At 36.3% G+C, this 20,966-nt stretch overlaps 1 protein-coding gene across 2 annotated transcripts in view; it reads right to left on the reverse strand.

Annotated features, from left to right (window-relative positions):
• LOC127951859 (protein shisa-6-like) overlaps nt 1–20,966 on the reverse strand; it is an 83,506-nt gene that overhangs the window by 40,081 nt on the left and 22,459 nt on the right. For both annotated transcript variants that reach the window (XM_052549939.1, XM_052549938.1), the window contains exons 4-5: nt 17,420–17,512; nt 14,460–14,528 (exon numbers count right to left, since the gene is read on the reverse strand). In XM_052549939.1, coding sequence (XP_052405899.1) covers nt 14,460–14,528; nt 17,420–17,512 — 162 coding nt within the window. The remainder of the gene's footprint in view (nt 1–14,459; nt 14,529–17,419; nt 17,513–20,966) is intronic.

The following is a 20,966-nucleotide window of genomic DNA, read 5'->3' on the forward strand; positions in this document are numbered from 1 at the left end:
CGGAGAAATGGTGTGTTTCTACACCCTCAGCTAAACAAGCTGTGCATGTTTTGGGGAGTTTTCAAACACTGAGGACAGAAACATTTCACATCCAGAATGACCTGCTTTGGATGGTCAGCACGTGGGGCTCTTTGACTGGACACTGATGCCTGCCCCTCAGACCAGGAGCTCAATTCATTTCACAGTGGGAGACGCTCAGGGCTGTGGGCGGAAATCAGCTTCATACCGCCTCTGTTTCTGTCCCGGGCCAGATCTGTTCAGATGAGCACCTCCTCTGCAGTCAAGCAGAAAAGCACAGCAAATCACTCGCAAAAATACAGGTTATACTGGAATATGTGCTTCCGTGAGCCTCCCTATGCCACAAAAGCTTCTTGAAATTATTTTTTTTTTTTTAAGAACTGTTTGCTCAAAAGTTCTTTGAGAAACCAAAAAAAAAAATTATTTTATGACATTTGCTGTGAAAAGCCCTCTTAAAATCTTTAAGTAGAGATGGGTATCGTTAACATTTTATCGATACCGATACTTATTGATAATGCTATCGATATTATTTGGTGCAAAAAGAAAATTAAGTGAAAAGTTGTTGACCATTTGAAAAAGTTATTGTTTTAATGCTGAACTTTAGCAACTGTATTAAGTTCTTCAGTCAAGAGCAGGGAGTTATTTTTCTCTCTGTTTTATTTTATTAACATTAAAGGAATAGTTCACCCACAAATGAAAATTGAAAGCGTTTCACTCGTGCCATTATGACTGACTGCGCGCAGACACACACACAGCACATGTGCTGGATATCACACGCACATCGAGCAAACATCGGACACATCATTCAGTGAAGGGAAATGACAAGCAGCAGCTTCTTATTTGTTGTCAACATTGAAGTTTACAGAGATAAAACAACAAAAGTATCGATAACAGTATTGTTTGTCCTGAAGCTTATCGGTATTCCGATATCGACCCAATTACATCCAAAAAAATACCGGTTCTCGGCACCCATCCCTACTTTTAAGCATTGCAAATTGATTTTTTTTTCTCTTTTTTACTTTCAAGTGTTCCATAGGGACCTTTATTTATTTATTTATTTACAGTGATGCCATTGGAGATCCATTTTTGATTTCCCAGTGAACTTTCACTCAAGCTACAGTGTGACGTACAAAAAACACAATCTTTTTTCTATGAAGAACCTTTTGTGCAATAGAAATGTCCCATGGATGTTAAAGTTTCTTCATGGAATTATAGATGAATGGACAGATGGATGAAGGAATGAATAAATGGATGAAACAATGAAGGAAGGAAAGAAAGAAAGAAAGAAAGAGAAAGAAAAGGAAAGAAAGAAAGAAAGAAAGAAAGAAAGAAAGAAAGAAAAAAAGAAAGAAGTAATAATGAATGAATGAATAAATGAATGAAAGGATGGACAGATTTGCATCTCCAAAGAAATTTCAGTGAACAATTCTTAAAGGAATCTGTCTCTTAAAGGCGTCATATGATGTTGTTAAAAAGAACATACTTTTGTGTATTTGGTGTAATGAAATGTGTTTAAGTTTAAGGTTAAAAAACAAACAAAAAACAAACAAAAAAATATTTTCCATTTAATGTACATTATTGTTGCTCTTGTATGCCCTGCTTTTCTGAAACGCATATATTTTTTCAAAGCTCATCGGTTTGAAAAGCAAGGTTTGTTGTGATTGGCCAGCTATCCAGTGTGCTGTGATTGGCTGAATGCCTCAAACATGTGACAGCAACAGCAAGAATAAAAGCTAAACATTTGGGTGGTGTTATGCAAATCTTCCCACTTCGTGACGTAGACACGTGGGGGCGTGTTAGAACGAGCCGTGTTAGGTAGGAGTGGTTGACTCTTAACTTTGATAAAGAATATCTCTTTGGATTTGAGACTTTAGTCTTTGCAACTTTACAGATCTTCTTCATTCACAAAGAGCTTGTAACACTCCAAAGAGAAAGGAAAAACTGAAATTGCATCATATGACCCCTTTAAAATTCAAGTTTCTTTATTGGCTTATGGTTCCATGAAGAACCTTTAACATCCATGGAATTTTCCATTTCACTAAAGGTTCTTTATAGTAGAAGAAGGTACTTTGGATCATCACACTGTTCTTAACACCAATAAAAAGATTATAATAAAAGAACTGAAAGTTTCACTGAAAGGTAATTTAGGGAACCAAAAATAGTTATTTTATGGCATCACTGCAAAAACCCTCTTTTTTAAAAGTAATTTGTAACAGTGTCGTCTGAATAACATTTAAAAAAAAAAATCTAAGAACTCTTTTCAACTGTAAACTATCTTTTGTGTAACAAAACGGCTCCGCGGATGTTAAAGGTTCTTCGTGGAATCATAGACATTAATTAAAATAAAAAATACAACTTTTTAATGTTTTTGAGTGCACTAGAGAAACTAAATGAAGGAATACTGCTGATGAGATCTATAGAGCAGCATTATGGAGCAGCAGGAGGAAGATTCCTCTGTCCACAAACTGTGTGCAGAAGATCATTACGACTGACGTCACCTTCACCGCAGTGCAATTACAGGCTGTTTGTGCTGGGGACAAGAGAGGACACTCCTGACAGAAGATCAGCATCAAGAGAAACAGCTCAAAAACATACAGCATACATGATGAGTGATTCACCTTAGAAAACACTCCTGTCCTACACACAGCTACTGAAGCAGAGAAGACTCCAACCGTCATTTCAAACACAACTTTATCCTCAATTTATTTACATCCTCCCAACATCCATTGAGAGCTGTTTTGTCAGTTCACTTTGGGTTTGTTTTCCTATTTTGAGGCACAATCAATCTGTTGGTGGCAAACAAGGGAAACTGCTTGGTATTCGTGACCATTCCTTTGCTTGGAAGCACATTTGTTATTGTCAGACTGTGTTTGAGTGTGTCCTAATGTGAGTTTCTCTGGTGCTGTTGCTGCTTTTTGGAGATAAGCGGAAACTCAAATAATTAAAAAAGAATGACAAATAAATAGGAACAAACTAAAATGACCAAATAAATATAACTGGCACATTTTGTATCATTAGACGGTGTATGAGTGTATCCTAAAGTGTGTTTCTGTTGCCACATTTTGGAGATAACTGAAAATTAAAATAAAATAAAATAATTTGAAGGATTTTTGCTATTGTCAGGTCATTTTTGTGTCCTGCTGCGTGTTTTGCTCTTTCTGTAACTGGGATAAAAAAAATTATAATAATAATAAAATAAAATCACAAATGGTTGCATGAATGGTGAGGCTTGCCTTGCCCCCCCAAAAATAAAAAATAAAATAAAAACCTTTAGTTGTTATCTAACACAATAAAACATTTGCTGTTAAACCAATGATTACAGTTTGCTTATTTTCATTATTATTATTATTATTATTTTTTATAAAATACACTAATCTGACCAGCTTTATCATCTCTGAAACTTTCGATGAGCGAGACACTCATAATCAGGCTCTCAAAAAGCCAACTTTCTCTTCAAAAAGTTCAGTTTAGTGCTCTTCATCAGAAAGCTGGCTTCATGAATAATTCATAGCTTTATTAATGAGCTTATGGAGCATAGTAAAGTAATGCAGCTCTTGAATGATGCTCTCCTCTTCTACAAAAAAAGCACACCGAATAAGTAACCCGAAATGAATGTGTGCGTTTGCCTGCGCTCAGAATTAATAATTAAACTGCTGACCCGTATGACTTTCAAACTATACATCCTGTATATACAAACAGAAATGTATTCGGGACACAGTGTACCAAAACTTTCCAAAAAACAAATGACCGGAGCACTCGAAACTGCAATTTCACAGCATTAAACGATCAACAAGATACTCATGAAGATTAACAGAATGTCACGCATCATTATAACTGTGATGTCATAATAACGGGAAATCGCTTGTTGCATTCCTCAATGGACGAGAGCATCTGCCAAATGAATAAATGTTAATGTGAATGTAAATGTGTTGGAATGTCCTTCCCACAATGTTCCGATGTTTCCTTATAGAACATATGGTGATAAAGTCATCACGCTGTCCTTGAGCTGAACTCTTCTGATGGTGATGCCACCTCTCAGCAGTGCATTTCACCTATAGACTTTAGCAGAGGAGAGCGGACCGCAGTCTTCAGGATAGGAACTTACATTACTTTCAGAAAGTTTGGGGTGGGTAAGACTTGTAAATGTTCCTGAAAGAAGTCTTTTCTGCTCACCAAGGCTGTATTTATTTGGTCATGAATACAGTAAAAACAGAAATACTGTTAAATGTCATTACGATTTAAAATAACTGTTTTCAATATATGTATTGCTGTGATCAAAGCTGAATTTTCAGCAACTCTTCAGTGTCCCACGAAATTTTAATGTTTCTTAAAAACACAGCTTTTCACTTCACAAGACACTTATGGACTGGAGTGGTGTGGATTACTTGTGGATTATTGTGATGTTTTTATCAGCTGTTTGGACTCTCATTCTGACGGCACCCATTCACCGAAAAAGGAACCATTGCTGAGCAAGTGATGTGACACTACATTTCTTTAAATCTGATGAAGAAACAAACTCATAGCCATAATCTTGGATAGCCTGATCTGAGTACATATTGAGCTATTTTTTTTTATTTTGATTTTTGGGTTAATTCCTCTAAGGAAAAATAATTAAACCAATCAAAAATTTACTTTACTATGACATCACAAACAACTTAAGGTGACATCAAAAGGGCACATAAGGTAGTTTTGGTAGCATTGTGTGAAAAAATATTTTGTAACATTACATGTTTGATCAATTTCATGTGTTCTTGTTGAAATATTAATTATTTATAACAAAAGTGACAAACTTCAGAAGATCAAAAGTTTTTTTTTTTTTTTTTTTTTTTTGAAAATGTAATCATCAAGGTAAGCATTTTTGAATCTGATTGCATATTATTGTGATGATGCTTTGCAAAAAACTACTATGAACTACTATAGGCTAATCTACTACTATAAACATTATCATCAAATCTTACTTCTTTTTTTTAAGATTTCTGCCATTTTTAGTTTATGAAAACAAGCTTTTAGTTCAATTAAATCTCTCTACAGTCAAAATATATCCCTCTATACTGGTAACCAACTGGAAATATCAACTATTAAATAAAAAAAAAAAAAAAGATTCACTATATCCCATCTACATAACTACGTAACATTTCATGAGTCTAAGACTGTAGATCAGTTACAGCTTCACACACATACTTTGAAACCCTGTACATTTATTCATTTAGTTAATTTACAAACAAAACATGATTTCAGTCTTTGAAAGGACATGTTTAATTCAGTATTGTTTCTTAGAATATTTGTGAAATTTATTAGTAATTTCTAAATGATGTAAATCCTTATTTATTTATTTTTTTTCAGTTTAGTAAACAGCATCTGTATTCAGCGGTATATGAAGGCTGGTTCACTCAGGACAACGCTTCTGAATTCTGATGGCATGAATGCATTAGTTTATGCTTCTCCTTTCGGCCCATAATGCACCATGCTATCAGAATTCTGACAGCATCAGTGAGCGAGTGTGCGATGATACACACGCATGCATACAAACACAGTCTGATCAGCGGTCTGATATAACACTGTGCTTTCACTGAGTAAATAGTCGTCTCGCTGCTGAATAATGCATTGAAGAGCACGACGGGTACGTCAGACTCCACTAATACAACCACAACTACAGAAAACCACAGTGCAAAGTTTAGATGAATTCAGCGAAGAAGCTTCAGGTTTGTTCACAGGGATTGCAAGCAGAAATTTAACCAAATCAATTCACAACGTTATAGGAATAATTCACCCAAAAATGAAAATTAGCTCAAAATGTACTCATCCTCAGGCCATTCACGATGGGAACAGATTTGGAGAAATGTAGCATTATATTACTTGCTCAGCAATGGATCCTCTGCAGTGAATGGGTGCCGTCAGAATGAGAGTCCAAACAGCAGATAAAAACATCACAATAATTCACACCAAGTAATAAACCTTTAAGTTAAAAACCTCTTAATGATGGATTTGTTTCTTAAAAACACACAGCTTTTCACTTCACAAGACATTAACTGATGGACTGGACTGTGTGGATTACTTGTGGATTATTGTGATGTTTTTATCAGTTGTTTGGACTCTCGTTCTGACGGCACCCATTCACTGCAGAGGAACCATTGATGAGCAAGTGATGTAATGATACATTTCTTCAAATCTGATGAAGAAACAAACTCATTAACATCTTGAATAGCCTAACCTGAGTACATCTTGAGCTATTTTTTTATTTTTATTTTTGGGTTAATTCCTTTAAAGAAAACAAATTAAACCAATCAGAAATTTACTTTACTATGACATCACAAACAACTTAAGGTGACATCAAAGGTCACATAAGGTAGTTTTGCTAGCATTGTGTAATATTTGAATTTAGTAAGTGTACAGGGAAACATAACATACTGTTAATAGTGATTTGAACGCCATAGGAACCCCTGTGCATTTCATCTGTGTCCTGCAGGGGGCACTTTATCAGCGTCCTGCATGGCTCCCAACGGTCCAGTGCAGTAATGAGGACACAGGGGAGAGGAACCTGCTGTCCTTCGGACGTAATTTCACACTGTGCTCCCTCTGCGGACATTAAACAGGTCATCTTCTATCAGGAGCTTCCTCAAGTGTCCAGAGCACATTTTCCTACATGACCATTTCAATCACGGCCTCCTGACCTGATACTAACAAAGCAATTCCTTCAGACAGCTGACCGAGAAAAACAGAGCCTGCTTCCTTATCGCTATGCGCAAATTATCAACGTTTTAAAAGGAAATTCTAGATCTAGGTCTAGGTCTTTCTCTGCCACTAAAAAAAAAACAAAAAAAAAAAACGATGGTTTTTGTAAGTTTTGATTAGGAACAACATGAGCATGAGTGTTCAGTATTGGGTAAACTGTCCCTTTAAGACCCAGTTTGTCATAAGAGTTAAAAAAACATAAGAGTTTTTTTTTTGTCTATTATTCAGCATGTTATTTCACAAATTAGCTGGATATTAGAAATTGCTCTTGCGTGAATGTCAACATAAAGATCAGTTTGTTTTAGTTTGAGTTCAGTCTCTTTTCTGGGACAATATTTCTCACTATTTCCATCCATATGCAATGTGAAAATACACATTAGCATTCAAAATGTTGGGGCCAGTATGGGTTGTTTATATATATATATATATATATATATATATATATATATATATATATATATATATATATATATATATATATATATATATATATATATATATATATAATGATAATGTTACAAAATATTTCTATTTCAAATAAATGCTGCTCTTTTGAACATTATATTCATAAAAAAATCTTGGATTTAACGAAAATATGAAAGAGCTCAACTGTTTTCAACATTGATAATAATCCAAAATATTTTCTGAACATTAGAATGAGAAAGTAACAAAACACTATTAAATAAATAAATATGATTTTGTCTCATGATAAATTATTTTATGATTTATGAAAATAGGACTTCAATTATATCTGTTCCAAATCTTGTAAGATTAATATCTGTATTTTGCAAAAGCTATTCATCAAAACACAGACTGACAGATCTGAGTGCTAATTTTATACTTATTGGAGCATTACAGTGTTAGCTTAGCAAAATGATAACGTCAAACACTATTGAAAAAAAAAAACATGGAATCTAATCACATTTTCATCACGTGCAGATCTGATGTCTATGGAGAGCGTTTCAAATCAATCACATATGAGATTCAGGTAGAAAAAGAGCTGTGTTTCTGTGAACGCTTTATTTTGAACACCTTGAAAGAGGGAGAAGCCTGACTTCATTTTGAGTAGTTTAAAAACATCCAGGCTAATCAATAAACCTAATCAATTGCTCAGACGACTCTGGACGTCGGTCTGGAGTGACTTATTTCCTGTTAAAACGACTCCAGTGTGGCGTTCCACACCACAGCCGTCAGAAAGACCACACACAAGCTCATGAGAAACAGACGGAGAGCCTCTTGATCTTCCGCCGTGTCATTTAGATAGATGACTTGGAGTGGCCCAGGTCTTTACCGCCTGACGTCTCCCTGGCAACACTGTAAATCAGCATGACAGTCGGTGAGGAGTAAGACAGGTGGAGGCGTCTCTGTGGTCTCCTGGAGTCTCACAGTCCTACAGTGTCTATTGCTGGTGTATCAATATTAGGGCTTATGGATTTCTTTATGGTTTTAATTTTTGATGAACTGATATCAATTCTTAAATCTCAAGATCTTGTGATATTTTTTGAATGAAATTCAATCAGAGTTTCAGGCGCGGAAATGTGTCAATAAACTGGCTTGTAATCAATGTTACATAACATTGCATTTACCTCAGGAAAGCCATTCAATGCCCAATGCATGTGTTTGGATAAATCTGTCATGAAAAGGTTATGACCACCATCGTTTCGAAATATATATGTGCATGTGTGTGTGTGTGTGTGTGTGTGCATAAGAAGCAATATTGAATTGTATCAAATCACAAACTTGTGAATCAAAATTAAATCAAATTGTGAAATTTGTGTAAATGCCCAGACCTTTATAAATATCAGTCAATAAAAAAAGTATTTTAATGTCCTGACATTATTTTGGCATAAAGGCATAAAGCTCTTCAAAGAGCTTGAAATGGCAAAAAACAAAACAAAACAATCAAATATTAAACTTTATTGTCAAGTGTTTAGATGTGCTAGATGTTTTAATTGTGTCTTAAGTATTTGGTAACTACTATTCAGCCATTAAAAAGAGTACATCTGGTATTAGACGTGTGTAGGGCTTCAGAACAGTTGAATGTTTAGGTGTGAATTAATTAAAGTTTTCAGGGTTAAGAACTAAGCGCATTAAAAGAGTTGTTTCTTCTAGACAGCAATGAAATGAAAGAGTGCTGTGGGAAATGCCAGACGTTGTTTCTGGGTTAAGAGTTTCAGGGTGCTTGTGGAGTTTGAGGTGTTTGATGTGTAAATTGTTACGCCGTTCAAAACATGGAGTGTCTCCTTTACTACAGAAGATTGATGTGAGCGGCGTTATGTAGCGAGGCAAGGTTACACGACTCTACAGAGCCTGTCAGTCAGTCTGCCACTCTTGGTGATTGACGTCTGAGTGGATCTGACCACTGCTTGGCACTGATCTCTGCATGCCACAGTCTGTTTGCACATCAAAACAGGTGCAAGGCTTCAGCTGATGATAACTGAGATATAACCTTCCTGCTCGCGGGGTCGATTACTCACAGAGTCCTTATAGACGGCCGTAACGCATCTACCGGAGACGTTAAAATACAACACAACAGCTGTAAAACTGTTTATTCGCTCTGACTAGACCAGTGGGACTCACTCTACCTGCAGTGCGTGCAAGAATATGAGTATGCCAGGGTTATCATAGCTAACTAAAACAAGAACAATATAATACCGTTCTCACATGAAGCTACGTTTTGTATAATGCTTTACATTTTTTTAATTAACATTAAAAAGCTTTCTTTCAGCCAATTGTCAAGGCATCAGTTCTCATTTTCATTTTAAGTTGGGGTAAAATTAAATAACTAAAACTGAAATAAAAAAATTATAAAAACTGTATAGACATAGAAAAAAAAACTGAAAATAAAAATAAAAGAACAAAATAATTATTAATAAAAATTAATATTAGATAAACATTAATAAAATGACAACAAGACTCAACAAAATAAAAACAACTCTAAAATCAAAAAGAAAAGAGAAAATATACAAATACGTCTAACTTAAAATATCAATGCTATCAAAAATGTCTCTGTTACATATGAAACACTGGGAAAGCGTACCCAAGTAGGGGAATGCTATGGAAGCCACATCCTGCGTATAGGAGGTATTATGTGGAAATTACACATATGGATTGGCCATAGGGCAGTGCTACACATTGAAGTCCCTGTGGTAGACTCAGCCAGCCTGGGGTGTGATCAGTACACAGCAGAGATGGCTGGGAAATCTCTGCCAGGGAAAGACTCAGGTTCACTGAGAGGGGAGCTGTACCATTGAAGAATACACATGTGGGATCACCCAAAGGGGGAATCACTACACACAACACCTAGCCTAGCACAAGGACTGACCTTGGGCATATACACGAGTGCTGGACCTGGTGTCCGGTGTTCCACTATGACTGAACGCCGAGGGTATGGGAGGAACTTTAACAGGGTTCACAAAATGGGTAACTGAACTGAGAAGCACTCAAGCACAGAGATTATAGAATCTCGCAAACATGCTAGGTGTCGCCCAGCCGGCAGCTCTACTAATGTTTGCTATAGAGGCGCCCCACGCCAATGCCCAAGAAGATGCCATGCCTCTTGTAGAGTGTGCTCTCACTTCTGGAGGTTCATGATGGTCTTCCCTTCTGCTGTACTCCAAAGCAGACAAAGAGCTGGTCTGAAGTTCTTAAGCTCTGCGTGTGGGCCTCATTATGCACAAAGTGTGAAATAGACAGAGCAAAGCAATGGCTAGGTCTGTCTCCTCCCAGAGTAGTGTTTGCAAGGGGATTCAGCCTCATCATGCCTCTAAGAAACCAGATCCCCCTGCTTCCCCATGGACAGGTTGTTCACTGCATCGTGATGTGCACAATCAACAAACTGGTTCCACTTCAGTGCATAGGCGTGCCTCGTAGATGGCGCTCTAGCTGAAGTGATGGTGTTTACTACCGCTGGGAGTAGACCATCATGAACCTCCATATCCTCTCCCAAGACCACATGTGGAGACCACATGTCCGGACCAGTACGTGCTTGTCATGTAGCAGTGATTTGAAGCAGCACAGAGCAAGGCAAACTGCTAGCAACTCAAAGCAATTGAAATGCCACTGCAGTCAAGGCCGCCCAGGCACCCAATGCTGCATGCCCATTGCACAAGCCCACAGCATCTGTGGCAGGGGCATCTGTTGAGACAACAACATGTCTGGACACTTGCACTAGGGGAACTACCACCCGAAGAAAGGCAAGGTCTGACCAGGGGCTGAAAGTCTGGTAGTAGGATGAGGTGACTGAGGTCCGGTGAGTGCCGTGTTGCCATGCCCATCTCGGGACTCGGTCATGAAGCCAACACTGAAGTGGTTTCATTTGAAGCACTCGAGCAGAGTCACCACGGCATTGATAAATCTGTTTCTGCATTAACATCTTGAAAGGGAGCCTGTGAAGGGCTTGGTTCAAAATGATCAGGTTCAGGATTGGTCATAACCCACCACCTTTCTTGGGTACAATGAAGTAAGGGCTGGAAAACCCAATCTTCATATTGGCTGGAGGGACTGGCTCTATCCATCTGGTCTTGATTTTCTGCTCGCAAGATGGCAGCGTCATTGTTCAGCACAGAGTTGAACCAAATGCTCCTGAACTAGAGAGAATGCCAGGCGAACTGAATTGTATATCCCAGTCTGATGGCTCTCATGAGTCAATGAGATGGTGTGGGGGTGCTAGCCAGGCCCCCAGAAACCGAGCAAGCAGGACTAGGGGAACCATCGATGTACTCACAGTGGGGCAGTGAGGTGGAGCGCAGGGACCCAACCCCGAAGGCAAAGCGCTACTTACCTGTCTCCATGGTTGGACAGGGCCATGTGAGAAGGAACTGGGATATCACTTCCGATTGGCACCGTAGATGGCAGCCAACCCCCTGGAAACCCCCCTGCTCTCTCCACATTCACCATCATGGACAGCACTGTGGCTGCAGTGGAGTTTTTCAGGTTCCTGGGCACAACCATCTCTCAGGACCTGAAGTGGGACACTCACATAGACTTTTTTCACATTGTGAAAAAGGCCCAGCAGAGGTTGTACTTCCTTCGTCAGCTGAAAAAGTTCAACCTGCCACATGCACAGATGGCACAGTTTTACTTTGATATTATTGAGTCTGTTCTGTGCTCTTCTATAACTGTCTGGTTTGGATTATCCAGCAAATCAGATTTAAGAAGACTTCAATAGACTGTTAGGGCAGCAGAAAGGAGCATTGGTTTGCACCTGCAGGTAAAATACTAAAAGACCTGACACAACCTGTTTGCACTTCTCCCCTCAGGCAGACGCTACAGATCTCTGTGCACTAGAACATCTAGGCATAGAAACAGTTTTCCCCCATGCCATCTCCAGCTTAAACTGCTAACATATGAATCATTGCCTGTGTCCTGTAATTCATTCAGTAAATCATTCTGCATCTTAAATGATTGCCTTTCTCAAGTATTATGTAAATACACATGCATATCTCTTTATTTATACAGTTCTGTATAGAGTAAAATTGCACAAATGTGTACATAAATCAATATACTGTTCCAGATTCATACACATTATTTATGGCTAAGTCTTACCAATTTTATTTTTATTCTGTTCTCCTTAAAAAAATAAATAAAAAAAATTCCTTGTGTGTTCAAAACTGATCTTTTGTTGAATGTTTGGGTACCACTGGCTGAAGAAACAAAAAAGACCCCCCCCCCCATGTATACATATTTAAAACTATGCAAAATACATCAAAATTACTAAGAATAAATAAAAATAAAAACTGAAAATATGAAAATAAAACAAACTAAAATATTAATACAATTATAGACATTAAATAACTGAAGAAAATGACAAAAAACAACACAATTATAATATCAACAAAAAAATATAAATATTTATAGCTACATATGAATACATATAAATGAAAAGAAATGTAAATAAAAAATTAGAACATATTAAAATAAAACTTAAATCTGAATATTACAAAAAACTATATATATACATTTTAAAAAATATATTATATTTTATTCTAAATATTAAAAACAACTAAAACTGGTGTTTGCCAGGGCAAATTCTATGAGGTTGTTCCACATGGTACACTGTCCATCAGGCAAAAAGTCTGATCACTTAGAAAGTAGTAGCACAACTTTCCTCATCAACAGTTTATAGCACAAACTCTAAAAGCTTATGGGTTTGTTACAGTCACGAACTATACGTATGAGCGATAGCTTCTGTAAACCGCACTAATAATGTTTGTTGAAGGTTTGCTGTATAATTAAAGCTCTAATTAACGCAGGTCAGAGGAATAATCCCAGGGTTTGAATATAGAGGGATTTCTGCTGGTTCAGAGTCAAATGCTGTTGTTAAATTACATGCTACAGTGCATAAAAGGATCACCATGGTAACAGCAAGGAGAAACCCGCAACAACAGTCATTAATAACCTAGAGATACTGTACTGGGAAAAAAAGCAGAGAAATGAACCAACAGCAAACTTACTTCTGCTGCTGCAGGAGGTGAAATGAATCAAAAAATAAATTAATATGAAACACAAGGGAGGACATTAAACCACAACTGCTGCTTTCCAAACAGGAAAACGCCATTTACCCTGCATGCATGATTACAATCAAACTATAAAACACTACATCACGTACTGTATATCTCAAATACAGACACGAGAACACACAACCCAACATTCAATCTGAGCAATTTCAACATATATAAAAAAAAAACATCTCAGCATGTCTTCTGCAAAAATTCATACTTTGAAACGAGCTTAAAATAAAATAAACTAAAATAAAATAAAATATGGTAAGTATAATAAGTAAAATATGAAAATAATAGGATCCAAATACTAGAAATAAATGCTTAAATATTGTACTAAAAATGAAAAAGTTTGGGTATTTTTCAATGAAATTAAATATACATTTTAAAGATTAAATTTAAAGAAATTAAATAAAACATGCAAAATTTTAATTCTCAGATGATGCTAACCCTGAAACAACAAACAGAACTAACAAATATTACTACTTACTATGCAATCACATTATAATTCCTGTTAACAGTGTTCATCGTCTGGTACATTTAGCCCTGTGTGACGTGAGTTTTTATATTGTTTATCAACAGTATACATTTTTATATTGTTTGGATTAACTAGCCAAGTAGACAGATATGAATGTTTATTCATAACCATAATGGAAGTAAGTAAATATTGTTAGCTGATGCTAACTGTCTAGCTAACTTGCTGGTGCTAAGTTGAGGTAATGTTTTAAAATAAAGTCAAAATATTCAACCACCTATATAGATTCCATCTGGGTGGAAAAGAAAGCATGTGATGTTCAGAACATGGTACCTACAGTAATTATCAAAGTGGGAAGTGATGTCCTCTGGGGGCTGTTTTTACACCACAGACAAGGTTTGAGAAGGAAACAAATCATTATGAAAACATAATTACTGGTATATTTTCCTTAAAATGTTCTTCCTAACTTCAAGCCTTATTACAAAACAAATTGAGTACTTTTGTACTTTCGCTCGAGTAAAATTGTCCTGGAGTAATATTTTATTATACGTATCAGTACTTTTACTCAAGTAGTTGATTTGTGTATCTTGTCCACCACTGCTTATCACACAGTTGTTTCATAAGGTGCATGGCTTCCAAAAGACTCTAGAATAACTAAACAGCAGTTTTGTAGAGCGCAAGGGTCACCTGTGAGCAGGAGGAGCGTGTGTGTGGTGTTGAAGCCCAATACATACTGTAGGACAGAGGAACGTCCAGGTCGCCCTGCCAGGACAGCTGCCCGAGATCATCTACAGAGTGCTGCGCTGCAGAAGCACAAACACACACAGACACACACATTAACACAGCTCATGCTAACACATGCACATACAGCTGACAAACACGGAGAGGGTCACCGTCTGAAAGTATAAAGTCAACATCAAACAGGCCTTTTACCATTTTAGCATGTATTAAACGTCATGCTTAGATGACATTGACCACATTTGTTATAAAATTAGAGAAAAAAAAAGTTTTTTTTTTTTTTTTTTTCAAATAATGGATGTGTGTGTGTGTGTGTGTGTATATATTAATTTTTTTTTGAGATGCACCTGTAATACTGTATCCACCAAAAGTTTGATTTCAATTTTGTTTTCGTATTTACCATGAATCTCAATCTCAATAATAATATTATCATTGAAAAAGCACGTATTTATGCCTACTTACTGCTTTAATGCAAAATAAACATTGTCTACATAGATATTTCGCAACTGGTTAACATATACTGATAACAATATACAATATACAATATACTGATAACCAGCTCAAAAGTAAAGTTGTTTCAGAGTTATTTACATGTTAATGAACGATTTCAAAGGCAAACGTTAAAAATAATTCACAAGAAGAGCGGAATGATGCAATAATAAAGTAAAGCGGCTCGGTTTTTGATTTGACGTCAACTTGAACAGGCTCTCAGCTCAAATCAGCAGAGAGTTTGAGGAGCAGCTCCATCGCCTCTGGAGAGAATCTGTAAAGAAATTCAATCAGGTGGAATTAAACAGGGTGAAGATTAAGGCCAATTTGCATGAACCGCAGGGCTTCGGAGCCAAGTTGAATAAGCAAAAAATACTTAAGCAACTTATTAAACTCTTTCACCTTGAGGAAGCGCGGTGCGTGGGGGTATTAACTTCATCCTCTTTTACAGTTGTATCCGAATCACACGCTGCAAATCTGCCATCAGCGTCGTGCAATTAGCTCAATCAATAGAGGATTCAACACACTGACATCCTTTATTAACCGAGGAAACCACAGTGGTTATTTCGCAGCAAAACAATAACATGTGATGTCATCGGCGCTCGCACTGATGTCACCGATATTCCTCAGCCGGTCATTAATCTAAATGTTATTGCTCGTGAATGTGGAAGCGGGTGGATTATGTTGTTGTAGTGTTAACAATCGGCCCTTGGCGTGCTGATTATGCCGTATTATGTGGGCCGCGCTGATTCACTCAGGAGAGACAATGAGGAGCGGAGACGAGGCCGCAGACGCTTGGCAGCTGCTTTCTTTCCAACAGGCTTCCTCTGTCTGTTAATTAGCTTTAGGAAAGCTGTCAACAGCTCAATCTCCCTCTAGAACACGCACTCGGCAAATGAAACATGGCTAAAAGACATTCGGGGGCTTTTAATCGTGTACTTCTATTCGGAGGTGAGTGATTGAAAAGGGAACATCCTTAAGGTCTTTGCACATTGAGTCAGAATTTTTCGCCGGATAATTTCTCGTCAAAAACCTCACGTAGTGTCAATCAAGTTTACAAACTGCCTCCGAAACCTTAGTTCGTCACCAAAAATGTTTAAACAGGTTCGATTTTCAGAATTTTTTACATCCGTAGTAAGCATTTTGAGAGGTGTTTTGATGTGAGATCTGACTGTGTGCAGGGTTTGGATGATGAATACGAAAACCGTATACGAAAATATCGGACTCGGTGTGCAAGGACCTGTAATTAATTTAACACTTTCAACACAAAAGTGTTGTTTTTGTACAATAAAACTACTAAAACTAAAACTACAAATTTTTCAACATTTACATTTTATTTCAGCTTTATTTTTGAGTAACTTTTTGTAACTTTTGAAAAAAAAAATATACGTACAATTATGTACAATTTAGAAATGTTCTTTGGCAACTAAGTGAAATAATTACTGAAATAAATACGCATTGCTTAAGTACTAAGATGACAAACTAAAAGTGAAATAAAAATAAATTAAAGCTAAACAGAAATATTAAAAACTAATGAAACATTTTTGTTTTTAAACCAAATTAAACGTAAAATAAAAAAGTGAAAATATAAAAATAATGATTCAGTATGAATATAAACTACAACTTTCAGCTTCGTTTCAAGTAACCTTTTGTAAACTTTTGTTCAAAAAATAAACAAACAAGCAAACAAAATAAACACTTGGAATTAAACAAAAAATGTATATGTTCTTTGGAAACTAACTGAATTTTATTTTTAATAATTTTAATTAATAATAATAATTGTACATTTAATTTATATATATATATATATATTTATTTATATTTTAACGTAATATCTTTTTAAAACCTAAAATAAAACGGGAAGAATAAAAATTAAAGGATAAAAATAAAAGATAATTAAAAAAATTGTATATAAATAATATGTAAACATACCCTTGTAATCAACATGATGTAGTGATAAATTGGCCCTAAAAATATTTGGGCACTTTTGGACATTTAAGTCTAATTTAAATACATCTAAATTTCACTTTTTTCACTTAAACTTATTTTGTTTCTAAAACGTAGTTCAAAACATTAACAATAAACATGTTTGATAAAGTGTGACTACCAAAAAACATCTAAAACATTTTGTCTTACTTTTAAACAATAAAGAACATTTAGAAAATTCTTTTAAACCCTACTAGTCAGAATTTTAGAAAAAATTAACAATGTTTTTTTTAAGTCTCTTCTGCTTATAAGGATACATTTATTTGATCAAAAATATAGTAAAAAGAGTAAAACTGTGAAATTATATTTTCTATGTGAATATGTTCAAATGTAATTTATCTCTTTGATCAAATCTGTATTTTCAGCATCATTCCTCCAGTCTTCAGTGTCACATGATCTTCAGAAATCACTCTGATATGATGATTTGCTGCTCAAGAAACCTTTCTGATCATTATCAGTGTTTCTGCTGTTGTGTGATTACCTTTCAGATGGCTCCTGCCGAGCGTCACAAAGCCGGAGGAGATGAAGTTGTGCATGTCTTGCCCACTGCGGAAGTTTTCTTTCCCATAATGCCCTGCAAAGACAGACACAGCAAGTGTTCTTAATGAAATCATTCCTTTATTCTTTCGTTTGTGTTTTACTTTATTTCATTTCCTGTCAGATGCACTGTTTCATTGTATGACAGTTGCAATATATTTTACAAGTCAGCAAAAAACTCAATAGAACGACATGAAGAATGAATGAATGATATATGAACAAACACCTATGTAAAAACACTCAGAATAAAGACTGGTTTATGTACAGTAAGCGATGCTAAAAAAAATCATTTTGAGAAATCATCCTTTATTGTAAATTAAATCAACAGACTGAAATAGATAAAGTGTAATTAAACAAATGCTTGCATTTGTACAGTCTCTTTTATGTTTTCTTTACAGTACAAACAGTCAAACTGTGACATATCATAACTATTTAAAATACCTGTTTTCCATTTGAATATATTGAAAAATGAAAATTATTACTGTGATTCAAAGCATATTTTTCAGCAGGCGTTTGAATTGAAGTATATATAAGCAATACACTTAAATGAGGATTTTGAGTGTTGAATTTCCATTATCCTATTACCCAAATTGACCAGTGTATAAATAACCATTGGTTTTGCCTGTAGTGTCTTGCCGGAACTACTCTTTACACCCCACATCCATCAAATCAGGGCCTTGATTTCAAGCGTTACTGAGAAGTCATCTCAGCCAGCGAGCGATAAAAGGCGCTCAGAGACGGAGGTCAAGACAAGGTGCTGCATTAAGTATTAATGGGACAGAGGTTCTGCTCATGGACTCGAGAGGTTTTAGAGGTCAAAACAACACACTCTCAACACACACACACTCATCTCGTATTCGAGCCCTGCTGGGTTAGAGGACACCGGGAAACTTCACCTTCTTCCTCTGGCCGTCTAATTGGACAGTAATGGCATCCCTGACCAGAGCTGCTGACCTCAAGGTCATGAGATGAGAGGGTTGAGAGGTTTGTGTGTCACTCTCATCTAGTGTTCATTCTGTCAGCTATTTTTAACTTAATTCTTATTCCTATGTCAAATGCACTTCTTTCGTTTTTTCAATCAATGAAAACTTTTCATCATGCTTGTTCAGAATAATGGTTAAAAAAGATAAAAATGAATATGTTACTCCAAATTATAATTACCATGATTGTTGTCATTTGATAAATGTATTCTTACATTTCATTAGAAGTATTGCACTTTTACTAATAAGCATAAATCAATAGAATGTGGACTCGTACACATAGCTCTGTTTGGGGGATTTGAACTTTTTATATCTGGCAACCGCAAACATGAATTTCGATAAAGTTTTACTTTTTTTTAAATGTCTTATTCTCATCTTTTATTCTCAATAGTATTGCACGTTGATATAGTAACAATTATCGCTTAATGACCTTTAGTAAAGGCAAAAAATCATGCGCAAAAGAACATTTTTTGTCATAGATTTTGTTGATGAAATTGACAATACTGTCATCTTATTTAGAAAATTTGTCACTATTTTATAAAGCTTTAGTGAAGTAAACCCTATAAAGCAGGGATCGGCAACCTTTTCAGCATGATATGCCATTTTTTATTTTCCTGGTTAACCACTGTGCCAACACCCCCAAATGAATTCTGTATTTAAACGGTACATACACCATTTTTAATTATACGATAAAAAACAATTTGATGCAAATATTTTCTGAATATTTTTTACCCTTAAAAAAGTGAATAGCAGATACACAATGTGCCATGTGTGTGTGTGACAAGGCCAATGCATTAAAACTGTTCAGTTTAATCAACATTAAAGGGGGGGGTGAAATGCTCGTTTTCACTCAATATCCTGTTAATCTTGAGTACCTATAGAGTAGTACTGCATCCTTCATAACTCCAAAAAGTCTTTATTTTTATTATATTTATAAGAGAAAGATAGTCTGTACCGATTTTTCCCGGAAAAACACGAGCGCCTGGAGGCGTGACGTGTGGGCGGAGCTAAAGAATCACGAGCGCGAATAGGCTTTTGAGTTGAGAGCATGTGGAAGCTGTGACACAGATCCAGAGGCTGAAATTTAACAAGAGCAGCATCAGCAAAGGAGGTATGCTATGTGGTATGTACTGAAACTGTCTATATTTGCTTAGCGGTTTTGGAAAATGACTAAGTTCCACTTTATGTCGTCTTTTTTTTTTTTTTTTTTTTTAAGCTGTACATGTGGAAAGTTCAGTTTGATGACAACATCGCATGTTGTTTATTTGATGTGCTTACGCGCAGATAGCTAAGTTAATAACACAGAGATATTTGAAACAGTTTTACTCACCGCATGTGGTTCCAACACACAATCGTGACCCTTTTCCGTTGGGATTGCATCATCCTTAAGAAATAAACGATGTGCAAATCCGAAATGCAGGGAACAAACAAAAACACTTGCACAACTCCGTTGATGCTCTGTAAAAATAAACTCCATCCACTGGTCCCTTAATGCTGTTTCTCTTTTGGTAATCTGTGCAGGGTTGTCTTGCCCTGGCAACCAAAAACACACTTCTTTTGTGACTTGTCGCGACGCTCTCGCTCTGATCAGGCTGTGCTCAGCCTCTCAGTGCTCTGCTATACGGGAGCGCGCGCTCTGCCGGCAGAAGAGCGCGCACTTAGGACCCATATGAGGAAATTCCGCTCCATCTAACGTCACACAGAGCCATACTCGAAAAAAACTTTCCGAAACTTGTGACAAACCGGAAGAGGTTTTTTTGGAACAAAAATACTCCTTCAAACATACAACTTAATTTTTGAAACTTTGTCCATGTTTAGCATGGGAATCCAACTCTTTAACAGTGTAAAAAACTCAGTATGCATGAAATAGCATTTCACCCCCCCTTTAATGCACTGCTTTAATTAATGCACGTGCACACACACACACACACACACACACACAACACACACACAACACACATCACTCGCACACAAGGATCTGAGATCGTGCTGTGCAAAAAGTAACATTCAGAAGCTCATGAACTTATAGGTGCTGTCACGCTACTTTTATTAATCGATACTGAATCGCTACATTATATTTCTCAACAACAAGGGGGCAAAATCACTTCATTGTCTGCAGAGAGAGACAGACGCAGACAATTTACCCCCTCCCCTCATTTTCTTTCTCTCAAAATGGCCATATTTGAAAATTTTTTTATCACTGGATATAACTTTAGGTCATTTAACATTTCTATCGTAAATTGTATTATTAAAAGTTGACTAATGTTAAATGATCTGCAGCTTCATCTTACCCCACTCTCTTTAACGTCTTTGAACAGTAAACCCCGCCTACTTTGATCTGATTGGCTGTCTCAGTCATTTTGACATTGACGAGTGCTGTTAGACCGAGGCTTTGATCTGAAGCGCTTAGTATGTGCAGTGTTTGCACGTGCATCCATGCAAGTTAATTCTCACACTTTAATAGTATTTATAGCTCCTAACAGGCTGTGTGACTATGAGAAGTTATTATTA

Source organism: Carassius gibelio, chromosome B3 (genome assembly GCF_023724105.1).
Source record: "Carassius gibelio isolate Cgi1373 ecotype wild population from Czech Republic chromosome B3, carGib1.2-hapl.c, whole genome shotgun sequence".
Classification (NCBI taxonomy): domain Eukaryota; kingdom Metazoa; phylum Chordata; class Actinopteri; order Cypriniformes; family Cyprinidae; genus Carassius; species Carassius gibelio.